The sequence below is a fragment of the Alternaria conjuncta genome, assembly GCF_024043145.1.
Source record: "Alternaria conjuncta strain BMP 0040 chromosome Unknown scaffold_9, whole genome shotgun sequence".
Taxonomy (NCBI): Eukaryota; Fungi; Ascomycota; class Dothideomycetes; order Pleosporales; family Pleosporaceae; genus Alternaria; species Alternaria conjuncta.
The window spans coordinates 1,709,589-1,722,919 of record NW_026250098.1 but is presented as its reverse complement, the minus strand read 5'-3'; the positions used below and the strand labels follow the sequence as shown (position 1 = coordinate 1,722,919).

The following is a 13,331-nucleotide window of genomic DNA, read 5'->3' as shown; positions in this document are numbered from 1 at the left end:
TTCCATTCATTCCATTTTCCGTAGTGTGTTTGTTCGGAAGAGAGATTCAGAGAGTAAAGGAACACCGAGTCATCCCGAAAAACCAGCCATAACCCAGACTATGCACGCCATATCGAACCCAGCTTAACGAGTCCTTGCCTGCACCTTTGGTGCGGCACCCTTGGCACCCTGCTTGCTGACCTTGGCGGCGTTGCCTCGTGCGGACGCGGCGGCGTTCTTGGCCTTCTCAGCCTTCTTCGCTGACTCGGCGGCGGCCTTCTTCTCCTTGCCCTCCTTGATGGCAGCGGTGCGGGCGGCGGTACGGGCCTCGGGACGTTGGCTGCGGCGCTCCTTGATCACGTCGAGCGAGGCACCGACGATGGCACGCTGGTGCTTGACTGTGCGGCGGGTACGCTTCTTGGCGACTTCCTGTTGGAGAGATGGTGGTTAGCGCAGTCCGTGATGGGGGAGTAGAGATGCATGTTGCGATGAGAGCAACATCGCCGCTGGGGATGTTTGCCATGCCCAAGTCTGTCCGTTGTACAGACTGATGTCATAATTCACTGTCTCCCAAACATGTCCCAGCGGCGTGTACATGAGTTCGCGGCGACTAACCTCAGAGATACCCTTCTTGTGCGCCCTTCGGTAGAGAGTGGTCCAGTGAATCTTGCGAGGGTTCTTGCGCTGGAGGAAAAGGGACTCGGTCTTTCCGTTCTGGAAGCGGAAGATCTTGCTGTCACCACGGATGTAGAGCTTGCCCTGTTTATGCCATCAGCGAATGTCCGACCCATTGTAGTGTTCCATCCCCGTCCGCCAGGTGTTCGCGTTGTCGCCGTCGCGATGGCGGGATTTCGACGTCTGAGGGGCGAGCGGCGGGACGTGGAGGGGCAATGTAACGCACCTTGCCCGGGTAGATCTTTTGACCGCTGAAGGAATCGTCGTAGGTACGCATGTTGGCGGTGTTGGCGTGATACCTGTGTGTTAGTCGTGGGGTTGTCGTCGGTCGCGAATTCAATATTGCAACTCCGGAAGAGACCTGTGGGCGGGCTAAGCCTGGGCAGGCTAGTCTCTTGGCGCGCGCGCGGTGGCTGGTGCGCGCCTGTCTTTCACTCACCCACACACCGCGATGCAACTTCAACGCGTCAGTAATTCTTCATTGCAAAGTGTGCAGTGGTACTTGTGAAAGCTAGGCATCTGTCGATCACTTTTACGCATCTGTACGACAGCTGTAAACCCACCTCTCTCATCGCATTCAGTCTTACGGCCGCCTGGACAGCAATCACTCACCACAAGCGAATGCATTCTCTTTCTTCATCGGCGAACCTGTTACCGAATAGTCCGATATCGTCCGATAGTTCTGCAGATGCCTTGCCCACGTCTCTCTCTACCACTGGATATGAAGATGCTCAGGCTACTGCGGTCCTTCCACTTCGACCAGCGCGGACTGAACATCACCTAGATTATGACCCTAGATATCGACGAAGAACCTGGTGATACACCTTCAACGCGATAGTAGAAGAGCCTATGACGGCATCCTTCACGGCGTTTGTGTTGATGCCTAATCCATCCTTCACTCTGTCCGCCCCACCCACACGCCATGATTTCTACGTCATTTCTGGCATCTTGGTACATCCGGAAGGCACTCGCATACTTTCATGCTGATGTGATCTAGCTAATAAAGCTAATGTGTATAGCAAGGGCCACCGTCAAAACAGCTCGAGAAGGTTCGTCACTACCGGATTCGTCAGACCGCAACACTGTGGGCGGTAAGACCATCAGAAGATCATTGGAGCAGCCATCAACGTCCTAGCCACTACACCGCAAGTTTAGCAGAGAAATGAGTGAAACAGCTCGCGAAGAATATTCGGTACTGATTCCACCGTGGGCTCTCCGTTTGTCTTGTAAGGCCTGGAATACTCATGAACTTACAGCCCGATATTGTTCCAATCACCGAGTACATATAAAACTTCAGCAATATCAGCAACAAGAAAGTTCTTCCCAATGTTACTCGTCATGGATCCTTCATCACACAAAGTATCGGTTGCGTCCGCCGGTTCCGGTATGCAGTTACGAGAGCATGGCGATACAACGTTTGACCCGACAACGCATCGTCTCGTCACTGCATCGACGCCACGGTCTGCACGAGCGAACGCAGCCATATCTACCCCTACTCTACACGATCAAGATCTGGTAGATGTCATGGCCGAGCTTGAACGTCATCAATCTGATCACCGAGCGGCCTTCGCCTTCGACACAGCTCAAGGCGGTCGTATCCATCCGTTAAACGAGGATGAGCTAAGACACCTCCGCAAGGAAAAAGATGGTGTCTTCGGTCCATCTCAGTGGGACACGCCGAACCTTACCGGAGAGTTGCCGTTCACTTTCACATCGCTACCCAGCCCTGCGGCAGTCGAGAAAGCGATCAAAAGCGACATTGGAGGTGAGAATCACTTCCGTTTCGCACCTTCGCGTGGCTCGCCAGAAGACGATGCAAATGCAGTCATGCGCTTGCTCGACAACATAGGCAATCCTAGATATTCTGAGCCTGGCGCGGTTGTCCATATACAGTCGCCTATCTTTAACCAGAAGAAGCGCTGGATACCAGGACGGGAAGGGGACGGTGTACTGGGTCAGTCAGAGTTCCAGATGACTGTTGCTCCAGCAGGCGAGGTGTTCGAATTGGAGTACTACGAACACCACTTTTATACGACGCTGTTGACCGGCTCGAAAGTATGGTTCACTTTCCCTCCACTGCAAGCCAATCTAGACCGGCTCCGCAAAGCGTACGAAGGTATGCATGACCGCAACACCTCACACGTTCCCCTGGATGTTCTTTCGGAAATGCAACATGGCATTGCAATCATTCAGAAGCCAGGACAGACCCTCCTGCTCCCACCATACTGGTCCCACATGATATTCTGTACCGAGACATCAACATCGTGTAGTTTCTCTTTAGCAACCGCTGCGCAATTCATGTACCGCATTAAGCACATGGATCTGTGGGTCAGCCATAATCTCTTCTGGGACACAGGAGAACAGCTACAATCCCACCTCGTGCGCTATGCCTCAGAACTTGCCACTCATTTCGCGACAATTATGACGGGCGACCTCAAGCGCTTCAAAGTCGCCCCCGTGCAGAACCAGATATGCAGCGAATGGGTCAAGGCTGGACCGAAAGAGGTCGCAGAGTTTGAGAACATGAAAGAGAAGATTGGCGTACTTTTGTCATTGATTGAGGATGAGGATGCGAGAGAGAGAATAGATGATGAGATCCGACATGCGTGGATTGAGTTCATGGAGGAGAAGCGCAAAAAGAGACCAGAATGCCGGCTATGTCGCGTACGTATCGAGCACATGCCAGCGGGAGAGACGCCAGATGAGCGGCTGGCACGACATGTCACCGACGTGCACTGCTCGTACGAGGAGTAATCATTTCGACATGTCCGTCACAGCGAGAGGTGCACTACTTTGGTGCATCAAATTTTGAAGGTCTTATTCCCGGGACGTTCCACAACTGTCATGGAATAACTCAAATACGCCGCCCGCCCATCTCACGCCACTATCATTCACTATTAGTATAAAGACCCACGTCGCACAATGCGAGTCAAGTCGTCGCAGCCGCGCAACCACAGTGAGGGAGAAGAGCATCGGATCGGTCCCTGCCATCCGACACTAAACCGCCCGGGCCGGCCGCCATCTTCAACCACCAAGCCCAAACAGGTCTAACAAGCGGAAACGACCCACGACTTGAGTTCATGCCCCCGCACACTACACCCTGAAATCTTTTGCCTCCGGTGAACTAGACCGCCGCCATTCTGGCAGCTAGAATGCGCCATTGTCAGCAATCGATACTTTTGTACAAAGCTGAGCTGCGGCTGAAGAAATTTCCTCGAACCTGAATGGAAGGCCTGATCTACGACCGAGGTTCGGCTCGTACCTGCAGACGAAGATGCAGAAGTGGAGAAGGCATTAGACATGTTCTAGGTCGGAGGGGAGAGCCAAATCGGGTACCTATATAAGCACGATATGTAATGAATGGACGGGACGGCGGACAAGAAGATATTACAACACAAATCTCAAATTTACCTATTAGTCGAGCATTTCTACACGCGTCCTACCCACCTACCCACATCTCCAAAACCTCCATCAGGGACGATCGAAAAAATAAACATCACTATCGACAAAGCCTGTCTTAACACCCCTACACATACCTAAAATGCGCTTCCTCTCCACCCTCCTGAGCACAACCCTCAGCCTCCTTACCCTCACCTCCGCCGCCGCAACAATGAACACCACAAACGGCATGGGCACCACACCCTCTCAACGCTACGTCATCTCCGCCTCGCAAGCACAAACCGTCATCGACGCCGCCATCACCAACGCCACATCCCTCCAGATCCCCGAGAACATCGCCATCGTAGATCCCTCTGGCCTACTCGTCGCTTTCCACCGCATGGACAACGCATTCATCGGGTCCATCGATATTTCGCAGAAGAAGGCTAGGACGGCTGTGCTGTTCAATGGGTTATATGCTAGTGCGGATTTGTATGCGGCGGTGCAGCCGGGTGCGCCGCTTTATGATGTGCAGAACACGAATGGGGGGTTGATCGCTTTTGGGGGCGGGATACCGATTTACCTGGAGGGAAAGTTGATTGGAGGCGTGGGTGTTAGTGGGGGAAGCGTAGAGCAGGATTTGAGTGTTGCGAATGCGGGAGTGGAGGCTTTGGGGGCGACTACGAAGGCATAGGCCTAAGGGGTAGCCGTGGAGGACTATATTCGATTTTTAGGTCGCTAGCAAAGATACCGTGACCCTGAATTCATCATTCATGCCCCGCCCCGACTCACACTGTGATAACGACACATGCGCGCTCAGCATGCATTCCCACTATCCTCTCTCTTCTGACGCTTAGGGCTCCGGTCAAACGATTGTGGAAACCCTCCTCCAAGCCGCTGCAGATCTCCATTCCGCGCTACTTCCTCCGCAAACATGAATCTATCAAACGCGCATCAGCACGTCAGACTTGTAGGAAGTTACCTCATGAGCTCATACGTCTGGCTCCTTTCCATGCCTTCTATTGCGTCCTTGGCATCGAGCCTCGTTTCTTCTCTGACACCCTCCATCTCCGCGATCGCCGCGAACCGCTCTTTCCAGAGCGCCCATCTTTCTTTGCTGAACTCGCTTTTACCTTTCCACAGTTCGCCTCCGCGTCCTGGGTTGCCTTGCTTTTTATCGGTGGGCGTGAGATCTTTTTCCATGCGGAAGAGGTCGTGGCCGTAGGCTATTATCCAAGCTGCAGCTGCGGGAACGTTTGCGTCGTATTTTTGGTTGGCCGTCGACATCGGTTCGTCGATGGGAGGTGTCTCGAGAGCTTCCCGTAGCGCGAAGATGGCGTACATGGAGAGATCGTGGATATGTTCCCTTGCTACAAAGGCGAAGAAGTAGTTCATATTCGTCCAAGCTTGCACCTCCGTCTCGATGAAGCCTTCGTGAGCGGCTGGCGCGTCGTTGAAGGCCTCACGACAGGCCATGCCAAAGTCGGTCATTTCTTTGTAGAGGTAGTCATGCTCCTTGTTGTCCGGTATCGAGTGCTCCTTGAACGCGACGAGTAATTCGATGAGTTGGTGGTGTTGTGTTCGGGCGCCGTCGCGGAATGTTGATCGTCTTGCTGAGTGAATGATGCTGGTCCATAGGTCCATGAAATCGACATTGTCGAGTTTGGCCTCCTTGATCTTGTCATCAATCGGTCCGAGGATGCGCGCCGTCGCTTCTTTCACGTCGATCTTCTCATCGAGGTAGTCTTGGATCAATGGGTAGTACGCGCTGTCTTCTTTTGGACGGAACCATCCTCTTATCTTTGCAATCTGGTCAATTTGATCTGCTTCGTTCTGAAGGGTTGGGAGGATATCCTGGATCCTTTGGTTTTGTTGCTAGAACAGAATGTCAATTATGAGCTAAAATGAAATCACTATGAGCAAATACCGCTATGCGAGCCATTGTTCTGATCGGTGGAGCGAGACGTGGTGCGCTTAGGCTGGTGGGATGAGACAAAGGTACACGGTGTTTCCTTCTAGTGATGTCATACGCGGCGGTACCACGGTCAGTCCTACTAATCCCACGTGTATGCCTCGTTAAGGCAGCTGGTGACCTGTGCCGGACCAGTCGAAGTACGCTATGAGGCATCCCTTTCTGAAAGTGGATACACACGGCCAGTCTGTGTTGATAGGCGCGGAGCATAGTCCGCGTAACGGAAGGCAGGCGTTCGGTTGGCTGGAGGGGTGCATGGTACAAGAGCGACTGTTACACCTGTAGCAACCACGCCTATAGTATAGCCGATCCGCGCTATGATGGTTGTTTGAAGTGCGATGATCAGGATCGAAGCAGGAAGTCTTGAGAGAAGCTGATCGCCGAACGTGTGGGTGATCAACCCGAAGCTGTCGGTAAACAAGGGTCCTCGGAATGCCGGAGACGGGCTTCCCGCGGCCTGGGAACGTGTCTTTGCCCGCGGGGCACACCTGCATCGCACGGCAGTGATAAGGCGATCGTCAAAAACAATTCAATTCCAAAGCTTGAGTGAAGTTCGGTGATCAAGGGGGAAGTTTTTGCATTTCATGAAGTCAGCGATGGACCCGGGAGGTATTCACTATTCCGCAGTACCACCTGGGTACTGTACCCTCAAAACTACGATGTATTCTTCAACCCTGTCTTACAGCAAAGATGAAGTGCGCTGTTGACTGAGGCTTGGGCTTCGTATCGGCTCGATCTGGTCAAAGAGATTCCTCTCTCACAGCTTCGCACCCTTCTCCCTTTCCGCCAAAGCTCTCAAATCCTTCCGAAGAATCTTGCCTGCCGGACTCTTAGGAATCTCATCCAAGAATACCACCTAGAGATGAATTTACGAATTAGCATATGTCTCAAATCAGTTCGTGGAGGCTACTTACACCTCCCCTCAACTGTTTATGCCCAGCAACCTTCCCCTTGACGAATTCAACAATCTCTTCTGACCCAATCTTACCCTTGTCAGCGACAACGTATGCTCTCGGCACCTCATTCGTCCCATCATCCGTCGACACACCAATAACTGCAGCATCCAGTACGAGCGGATGACTGAGCAACACGGCTTCCAACTCAGCCGGCGCAACCTGTAGCCCCTTGTACTTAATCAACTCCTTCTTCCTGTCCTGAAAAGATAGAGGTACGAAGTCAGTATATGTCTCACACACACTTCGTACACTTAGAACTTACCACGATATAGAACATCCCATTCCTAAACTCCGCGATGTCACCCGTGTGGAACCAACCATCGTGAGTGAAAGCCTCCCTATCCGCCTCTTCATTCCGATAATACCCCTTACACACCACGGGCCCTTTCACCAGCACCTCCCCAGCCATCCCCTCTTCCACATCCCCTCCCTCATCATCAACAAGCCTAGCCCGCATATTCGGCAACAACATAGCCACACTCCCCGTATCATCCCTTCTCCCGGGCGTCATAATCGTCGCACTCCCCGTCGTCTCACTCAAGCCCCAGGTCTGATCCACAAAACACTCCTCCCCACCAAGTTTCTGACTAGCTGCATACTGAAGATCTCTTCCTAATGGCGCGGCTCCCGAGACACAGAATTCCAGGGAGGCGAATTGGGTGGTTGCGAGGGGACTTTTGGCGATTAGCAAAAGGATGGGGGGAACGGTGAAGAAGAAGGTTATGCGGTAGAGGGCGTTGTAGGAGAGGAAGGAGGGGAAGTCGAAGCGCGGCATCCAGTATACGGTTCCGCCGAGGTAGAAGGGGTTTATCAGGTAGCCTTGTACGCCGGCTATGTGGGCGGTGGGGAGGTCTGGTGGGGGATGGGATGTCAGCGTACATGCATCTCAGTTGCCAATTCGTAGGAGGAAGCATGACTTACGGGCGATTGTGCGGTATTCAAACCCCGGGCGTTTTTCTTTCACCCACGCTTTCATCATATCCCCCGTACTAACAGTCTGGCTCACAATATTGCGGTGTGAAAGCTTTACTCCCTTGGGTAATCCAGTCGTCCCAGAGCTATAAATCAGCACTATCAGACTCTCGTCCAGCTCTTTCCTGTCCGTGATCCGCGTCCACGACAGTAAATCTCCTTCATCAATGAGATTCCCCCCCGGCCTCCCATCTTCACCAACAATCTTCAACGTCCATTCCCTCCCCTCACTCATAAGCAGTACGCGCCCGCCTCCACCCTGACCCCACCCAGCGTCCTCTGCAGCTCTGATCGTAGTCTCTAGGGTAGCTTGGCAGGTGACAAGAATCTTCGAGCTGGCACCTTGTAGTTGCTTGGCTAGTTCGCTGGCCGTGCTTGCTGCGGAGGCAGCGGAGAAGATACCGCCTGCACCGATGATTCCATACGCCAGGACAGGGAGGAGGTAGTGGCCAGTTGAGATAACGGAGCACACGTCTTTTCCTGGGCCATGCGCGCCGATACCAAAGTGTTTGCGGAGGGCGGCTGAGGTGGCTTGGGTTAGGTGGCGGGCGCGGGATGTGGTTAGGATTAGACTTGGGTCTGCGGCTGAGACGTGGAGGGGAGTGTCTGGTTTGGCTAGGCTGTGTTCGGAGTCTACAAGGAGATGTGTTGTTAGTTGAGGAGGTCGTTGGGGAGGTGTTAGGTGCTTTTGCAGTGGTGGGCGTACCGAATAGAAGCGTTAGTACATCGAGGTCAGGTATCGGGTAGCTTTTCTCGGAGCGATAGATGATTCCATCAGCCGTCTTGTCTACAACAGTAGCCATATTACTGCGAGGTTCCTTCTTTTGCAAACACAATATATGCGAATTCAACTGGCAAGGCCTGACGATCGAGGCAGGAATGATCTCTACGGTCAATGGTACCACATGACGTTGTCCTCGTGTATTTGGTTATATATACTCTAGCTAGAGTAGCCGCACGAGCGCCCTTTCATAGCGACGCGTTTCCTCGGCTCCCTCGTTCCAGTCTGGATTGGTTGCCGATCAAACTGTGGCTTCGGCAAGCCTGGTATGTCAGTACTAGCGAGTAAGCGGGGTAAGTCGGGGTAATCAACAGCAGCCGTGCTACTGGGCGCCATCGTGAGGCTATTCGATCTTGACTTATCAGATCACTGACTGAGGCGTCTAAGGCTTGCTCGCGATTTGCGAGTCCTTGCGCCCTGAGCGTGGATAGGTCCTCAGAGGAACATGGTCTTTCAACCTCTGCGTTTTGCACTCGGCTCATCATAGGCACCTTCAGCATCATCCCCATCGGCGTCGTCTCCACCAGCAGGTTTGTTGGCCTTCTTTGGTTTTCGTCTCTTCCGCTTGTGCTTGACGGGTGGTTCTTCTGCAGTCGCAGTGATGTTCGTGGGTACTTCTTCTGGCTTTCGCGACGAAACCTGAACGGCCTTTTCAGGAGGAGCTTTGGTTGCGTACGCCATCGGAAGCACTGCTGGTCGTGCGATTGGAGGCAGCTCGCTCTCGTCGACCATATTCTTGCGCATTCCTCTAGGGTTCTCTGCCTTGAGCAACGCAACGTATTCAGCGGTGCGTTTGGTATGCTCGACCTTGGTCATTATTTTCCAATCCTCAGGCTTGTCTGCTGCTCTCCACTTTTGCCAAACATCGTCGTGCATCACGCTTCCGCTGAGGACAACGAAAGCGCAGCTGTTCCACAGTGTATGGACTGCTTGTATCGGTAGCCACTTGGGCCGCAACTCGCCATGCTTCGCAAGCCAGTATGCGACCTTTGCTGGCGTAGGACAGATGTTGCGAAGGTGTGGCTCGACGTAAATTGTGCGCTGGTCCCAGAATGCTAGGCCGTCGTCATCGGTCACTTCGAACGAGTTGTGTGGTAGGTATTTGGGGGGATACGAGGAGGGCTTGCGGCGGACATGGTAGCCATTGCTCGAGAGCTCTAGCAGTTTGGAGGGGTGGTCGCGAAGTGCTTGTTGAAGGAGAATCTGGGAGGCTTCGGGCTTCAGGGAGGAGATGTTGGGGTGTTCGAGGATGGCGGTGAGGTGGATGTCTGTATAGCAAGTCAGTTATGGGGGAGGACATAGACTTGGGTATGTATACAGTTCTCCTCGCCATCGACGGTTCTGTAACGGTCGTGCAGCCACCTGGCCCGCTGCTCTTCCTGGTGGGCATAGTCGGTGAAGATGAGCTCGATGCCAGCAGCAAGCTGACCAATGTACTCTGGCGTGACAGGCTTGGTGGTAAATCTGGGACCAGGCTTGGTGGCTTTGAGGTCAGTCTGTTCTGGGTGGTCAGTGGGTGAGCTGGTTCTTGTCTTCTGCATCGCCTCGACCAGCGCATCGTCTTGGTCGCCTTCAGCAGGCGCTTTAGAGGGTGCTTGGGCAGGCTTGGGCCGCGGCTTCTCACGGACGCCCTTGAGCCTGAGCGCTCTGGGAATGAACATGGCACCGACGTTCCGCTCTCGTGGTGGCGAGAGCTGACAAGAATTGGCGTCGCTGAAGAAGTTCGAGTGCCATCGCAGACCTCATTCGCGACGCGCCGCGGCTCAAGCACGGACCTACGTCAGTCCCCAGAATCTCAATTTCATACAGCGTTGTCTCAGCCAACGACCTCACAAACCTCCTTCATACCAGACCCTACCTTTAAGCGTCAAGATGGCCAAAGAGAAGAACTACAACCCCGTGCAAGAAGCCAAGAAGGCCGAGAAGCAGAAGCAGATCCGCAAGCAAAAAGCCAACCTCCAGACGCAGCGCAACGAGAAACTCGCGCGCCGAAACCCTAACCGCATACAACGCGACATTGACAACCTCAAAGAACTCGACCAGAGCGGCGCAATACGGCCACATGAGCGGCAACGGCTGCAGGAGCTGGAGAAGGATCTCGCCGCCGTCAACAAGGCGCGCGCAGCACTCGGCGATAAAGCACCCGTCTTCAAGCCAGAGCGGCAATACAACAACGACGACAGAGGGCGGGGAGGCGACCGGGGTGGTAGAGGCGGAGGCATCCTCGGCAAGCGATCGCGCGACGGACAGCGCAAAGACGACGACAGCAGCGACACGGACGACGACGTGAAGCGCATCCCCATGCCGCGCGACACACCGCCGCCCATACCACGCAAATACCTACCCCAAGACCCGCAAGACGAAGCCGCTGCGCCCGCCGAACCCAAGAAACCCACCATCGTTTACGAAGCCGCACCCCAGGTCCGCGATCTGCGCAAAGAAGCAACAAGATTCATGCCTGCGTCTGTGGCGCAGAAAGTCAAGCTGGCAAAGGGCGAGGGCCGGTTACTCGAACCCGACGAGTTTGACAAGTTGCGAGAAGGAGGGTATATGAATGAGGGGAAGAAGAAGGATGACACGGAAGAAGGTGCTGAGAAGGTTCCACGAACAGCTGAGGATGAAGAGCTGGATGCTTTCTTGAGGTTACAAAATACGTCGGCGGGTGACATGGCAGAGCAGGTTGCTGAGGCTGCGGTCCAGGAAGCAGAGTACAAGATGATGGCTGCTGAGGCCAAGGGGCAGATGGAGGGTATATCTGACGAGGCCAAGACGGCGGAGAATACACTCAGGCATGTGCAGATGGAGGAGGTGGAAGATGAAGATTTATAGGACATGCTACGAGTTGCAAGTGCATTATGAACAAGTTATACCTTCAAACGTCCGATCCGGTTCTCGAGTTCCACGTTATGCCCATAGTTGGGAGGGCACAGCAAACAGGGTGAAGCTAGGTGCATCCATGGAGCGCTGGGAAATCCCAACTGATATACCGAGAAGATCTGAGCAGGACAAGTGACCTATGATCGAAGTCTCAGCTGGATGTGGAAGGAACAACAAAAGGAAGTCACGGCAGAAGACAGATTGTTGATCATTGTTATTTCATTCATGGTAGGGTATATAGATATGCGGCTTTCACGCCGAAGGGTATGTTCCATCCATCGCAGTATCATGTTCGTCCATTCTCAGGTCTTCATGGTCGTAAAAGAGGAGGAGGTATCGTGGCTACCAGGCAACAGCAAGAAGGAAGCGAGTGCTTTACTTCTTCTGGCCAGTGGCGCCGGAGAGGGTGTCGGAGATGCTCTGGCCAGCGTTGCCGAGAGCGTCCTGAGCTTGCTTCATGACACCCTGGCCCTGGGCGGAGGCATCGTCGCCGCCTGAGCGGGTGGCGTCACCGAGCTTCTGTCCGGTGGACTTCTGGCCCTCTGGTGTGTATGTTAGTCGATGGTGGTAAGTGGTGAGTAGAGGAAGAGACGTACCAGGCTGGACCATACCGGCAACGCGGTCACCGGCTCCAGTGAGGCTCTCGCTGGCCTTCTCGGTGGTGGACTTCTGGGAGTCGGGGGTCACTGAGAGACTGTCAGATGGTGCACTGAAGTTGGGTGAAGGCAGTAAGCTTACTCTTCTCGGAGGCTTGCTCGCCGAGACCCTTGCGGAGGTTGTCAGACATGTTGGTAGTTGGTGGTTGGTTGGTTGAGGGTTGAAAGTGGTAGTTGTAGTTGAGTTGATTGGAGTTGAGTGTGATGAAGGTTCGAGCAAAGGGAAGCAGAAGCAGTCTTATATACTACCCTTCAGCGTCGTCCAGGCTGCAGTGACGTGCTACAAAACCCGTACGTCATGCCTCGCGAGGCAGGCACCGTAGCCGCAAAGGGTGTGGGTGAGAGAGGGCAGCAGCAGTCCTACCGTGTACTCAGTGGGCCTTGTTACTTGCTCCTTCACATGTACGGTTGGCAGGGTCTACAGGGGTTCCTGCCAGGATGTATACCAGTTTGCAGACGCCACAGCCCGCCACGATAGGTAGATCAGCACTTCCGCTATATGTGATTGATGGTAATCTGGCGCCTTTGCATGGCATTCGCGTCATCTGGCCACGGCTCAAGGTGGGTACGGGTTCCAGATCTTCTGCCGCGGGACGAACACTGCCCCGCTACGAGCGAGATACGCTGTACAACTTGGATAGAGGGGCATGTGCTGCCGCGGCTGCCCCTCTCCCATGATTGCTTTCTGAACTGGATAGTTGGTAGCGTAGTAAAGACATAGTTGGTAGCGCTGGATTAGCATCAGTTCTTTCTTGGTAACGGTAGACTATATCCTCGCCCTACTTCTAGCTCACAGCCATGCTCCGGAGTAGGAGCCGCTGTTTGCCAACATCGGGTACGCGAACAGGGCGAGGGTTTAGTGGGGCAGTACCCCGCTGACGTAGCTCAGAGGCACGAGGAAGTCGCGCAGCACGTGACCAGCATCATCACCATTGCACACTAACCCCAATCCATCACTCACCACACCACGCGCTGCGCGTGCAAACATCCTACAGACTTCGACACGTCCAACTTCCGCAGTTCGGCTGAACGGCGGCAATCGACTTCACGCGTACAGCGCGTACAGTGGACGGCGTTGCTAATTC

At 54.0% G+C, this 13,331-nt stretch overlaps 8 protein-coding genes across 8 annotated transcripts; 3 read left to right on the top strand and 5 right to left on the bottom strand.

Annotated features, from left to right (window-relative positions):
• Window positions 1-123: 123 nt before the first annotated feature.
• Window positions 124-931, bottom strand: RPL24 (60S ribosomal protein L24; the record flags this gene model as incomplete). Its single annotated transcript, XM_051471289.1, has 3 exons — window positions 124-408; window positions 595-738; window positions 881-931. The coding sequence occupies 3 exons, from the start codon at window positions 929-931 to the stop codon at window positions 124-126; spliced, it is 480 nt and encodes a 159-aa protein (XP_051325499.1).
• Window positions 932-1,992: 1,061 nt separating this feature from the next.
• On the top strand, window positions 1,993-3,408 carry J4E85_007054 (uncharacterized protein; the record flags this gene model as incomplete). The annotated part of the gene is made up of 2 exons (XM_051471288.1): window positions 1,993-2,770; window positions 2,936-3,408. The coding sequence occupies 2 exons, from the start codon at window positions 1,993-1,995 to the stop codon at window positions 3,406-3,408; spliced, it is 1,251 nt and encodes a 416-aa protein (XP_051325498.1).
• A 787-nt stretch (window positions 3,409-4,195) lies between these two features.
• J4E85_007053 (uncharacterized protein) lies at window positions 4,196-4,726 on the top strand (the record flags this gene model as incomplete). The annotated part of the gene is made up of 1 exon (XM_051471287.1): window positions 4,196-4,726. The coding sequence occupies one exon, from the start codon at window positions 4,196-4,198 to the stop codon at window positions 4,724-4,726; it is 531 nt and encodes a 176-aa protein (XP_051325497.1).
• Window positions 4,727-5,010: 284 nt separating this feature from the next.
• J4E85_007052 (uncharacterized protein) lies at window positions 5,011-5,974 on the bottom strand (the record flags this gene model as incomplete). Its single annotated transcript, XM_051471286.1, has 2 exons — window positions 5,011-5,886; window positions 5,960-5,974. The coding sequence occupies 2 exons, from the start codon at window positions 5,972-5,974 to the stop codon at window positions 5,011-5,013; spliced, it is 891 nt and encodes a 296-aa protein (XP_051325496.1).
• Window positions 5,975-6,761: 787 nt separating this feature from the next.
• J4E85_007051 (uncharacterized protein) lies at window positions 6,762-8,735 on the bottom strand (the record flags this gene model as incomplete). Its single annotated transcript, XM_051471285.1, has 5 exons — window positions 6,762-6,860; window positions 6,919-7,158; window positions 7,223-7,791; window positions 7,882-8,454; window positions 8,639-8,735. 5 exons carry the CDS (start codon window positions 8,733-8,735, stop codon window positions 6,762-6,764), a joined length of 1,578 nt encoding a protein of 525 aa, XP_051325495.1.
• Window positions 8,736-9,166: 431 nt separating this feature from the next.
• Window positions 9,167-10,374, bottom strand: J4E85_007050 (uncharacterized protein; the record flags this gene model as incomplete). The annotated part of the gene is made up of 2 exons (XM_051471284.1): window positions 9,167-9,981; window positions 10,032-10,374. 2 exons carry the CDS (start codon window positions 10,372-10,374, stop codon window positions 9,167-9,169), a joined length of 1,158 nt encoding a protein of 385 aa, XP_051325494.1.
• Window positions 10,375-10,585: 211 nt separating this feature from the next.
• On the top strand, window positions 10,586-11,542 carry J4E85_007049 (uncharacterized protein; the record flags this gene model as incomplete). The annotated part of the gene is made up of 2 exons (XM_051471283.1): window positions 10,586-11,113; window positions 11,135-11,542. 2 exons carry the CDS (start codon window positions 10,586-10,588, stop codon window positions 11,540-11,542), a joined length of 936 nt encoding a protein of 311 aa, XP_051325493.1.
• Window positions 11,543-11,965: 423 nt separating this feature from the next.
• Window positions 11,966-12,377, bottom strand: J4E85_007048 (uncharacterized protein; the record flags this gene model as incomplete). The annotated part of the gene is made up of 3 exons (XM_051471282.1): window positions 11,966-12,132; window positions 12,187-12,276; window positions 12,329-12,377. The coding sequence occupies 3 exons, from the start codon at window positions 12,375-12,377 to the stop codon at window positions 11,966-11,968; spliced, it is 306 nt and encodes a 101-aa protein (XP_051325492.1).
• Window positions 12,378-13,331: the final 954 nt, after the last annotated feature.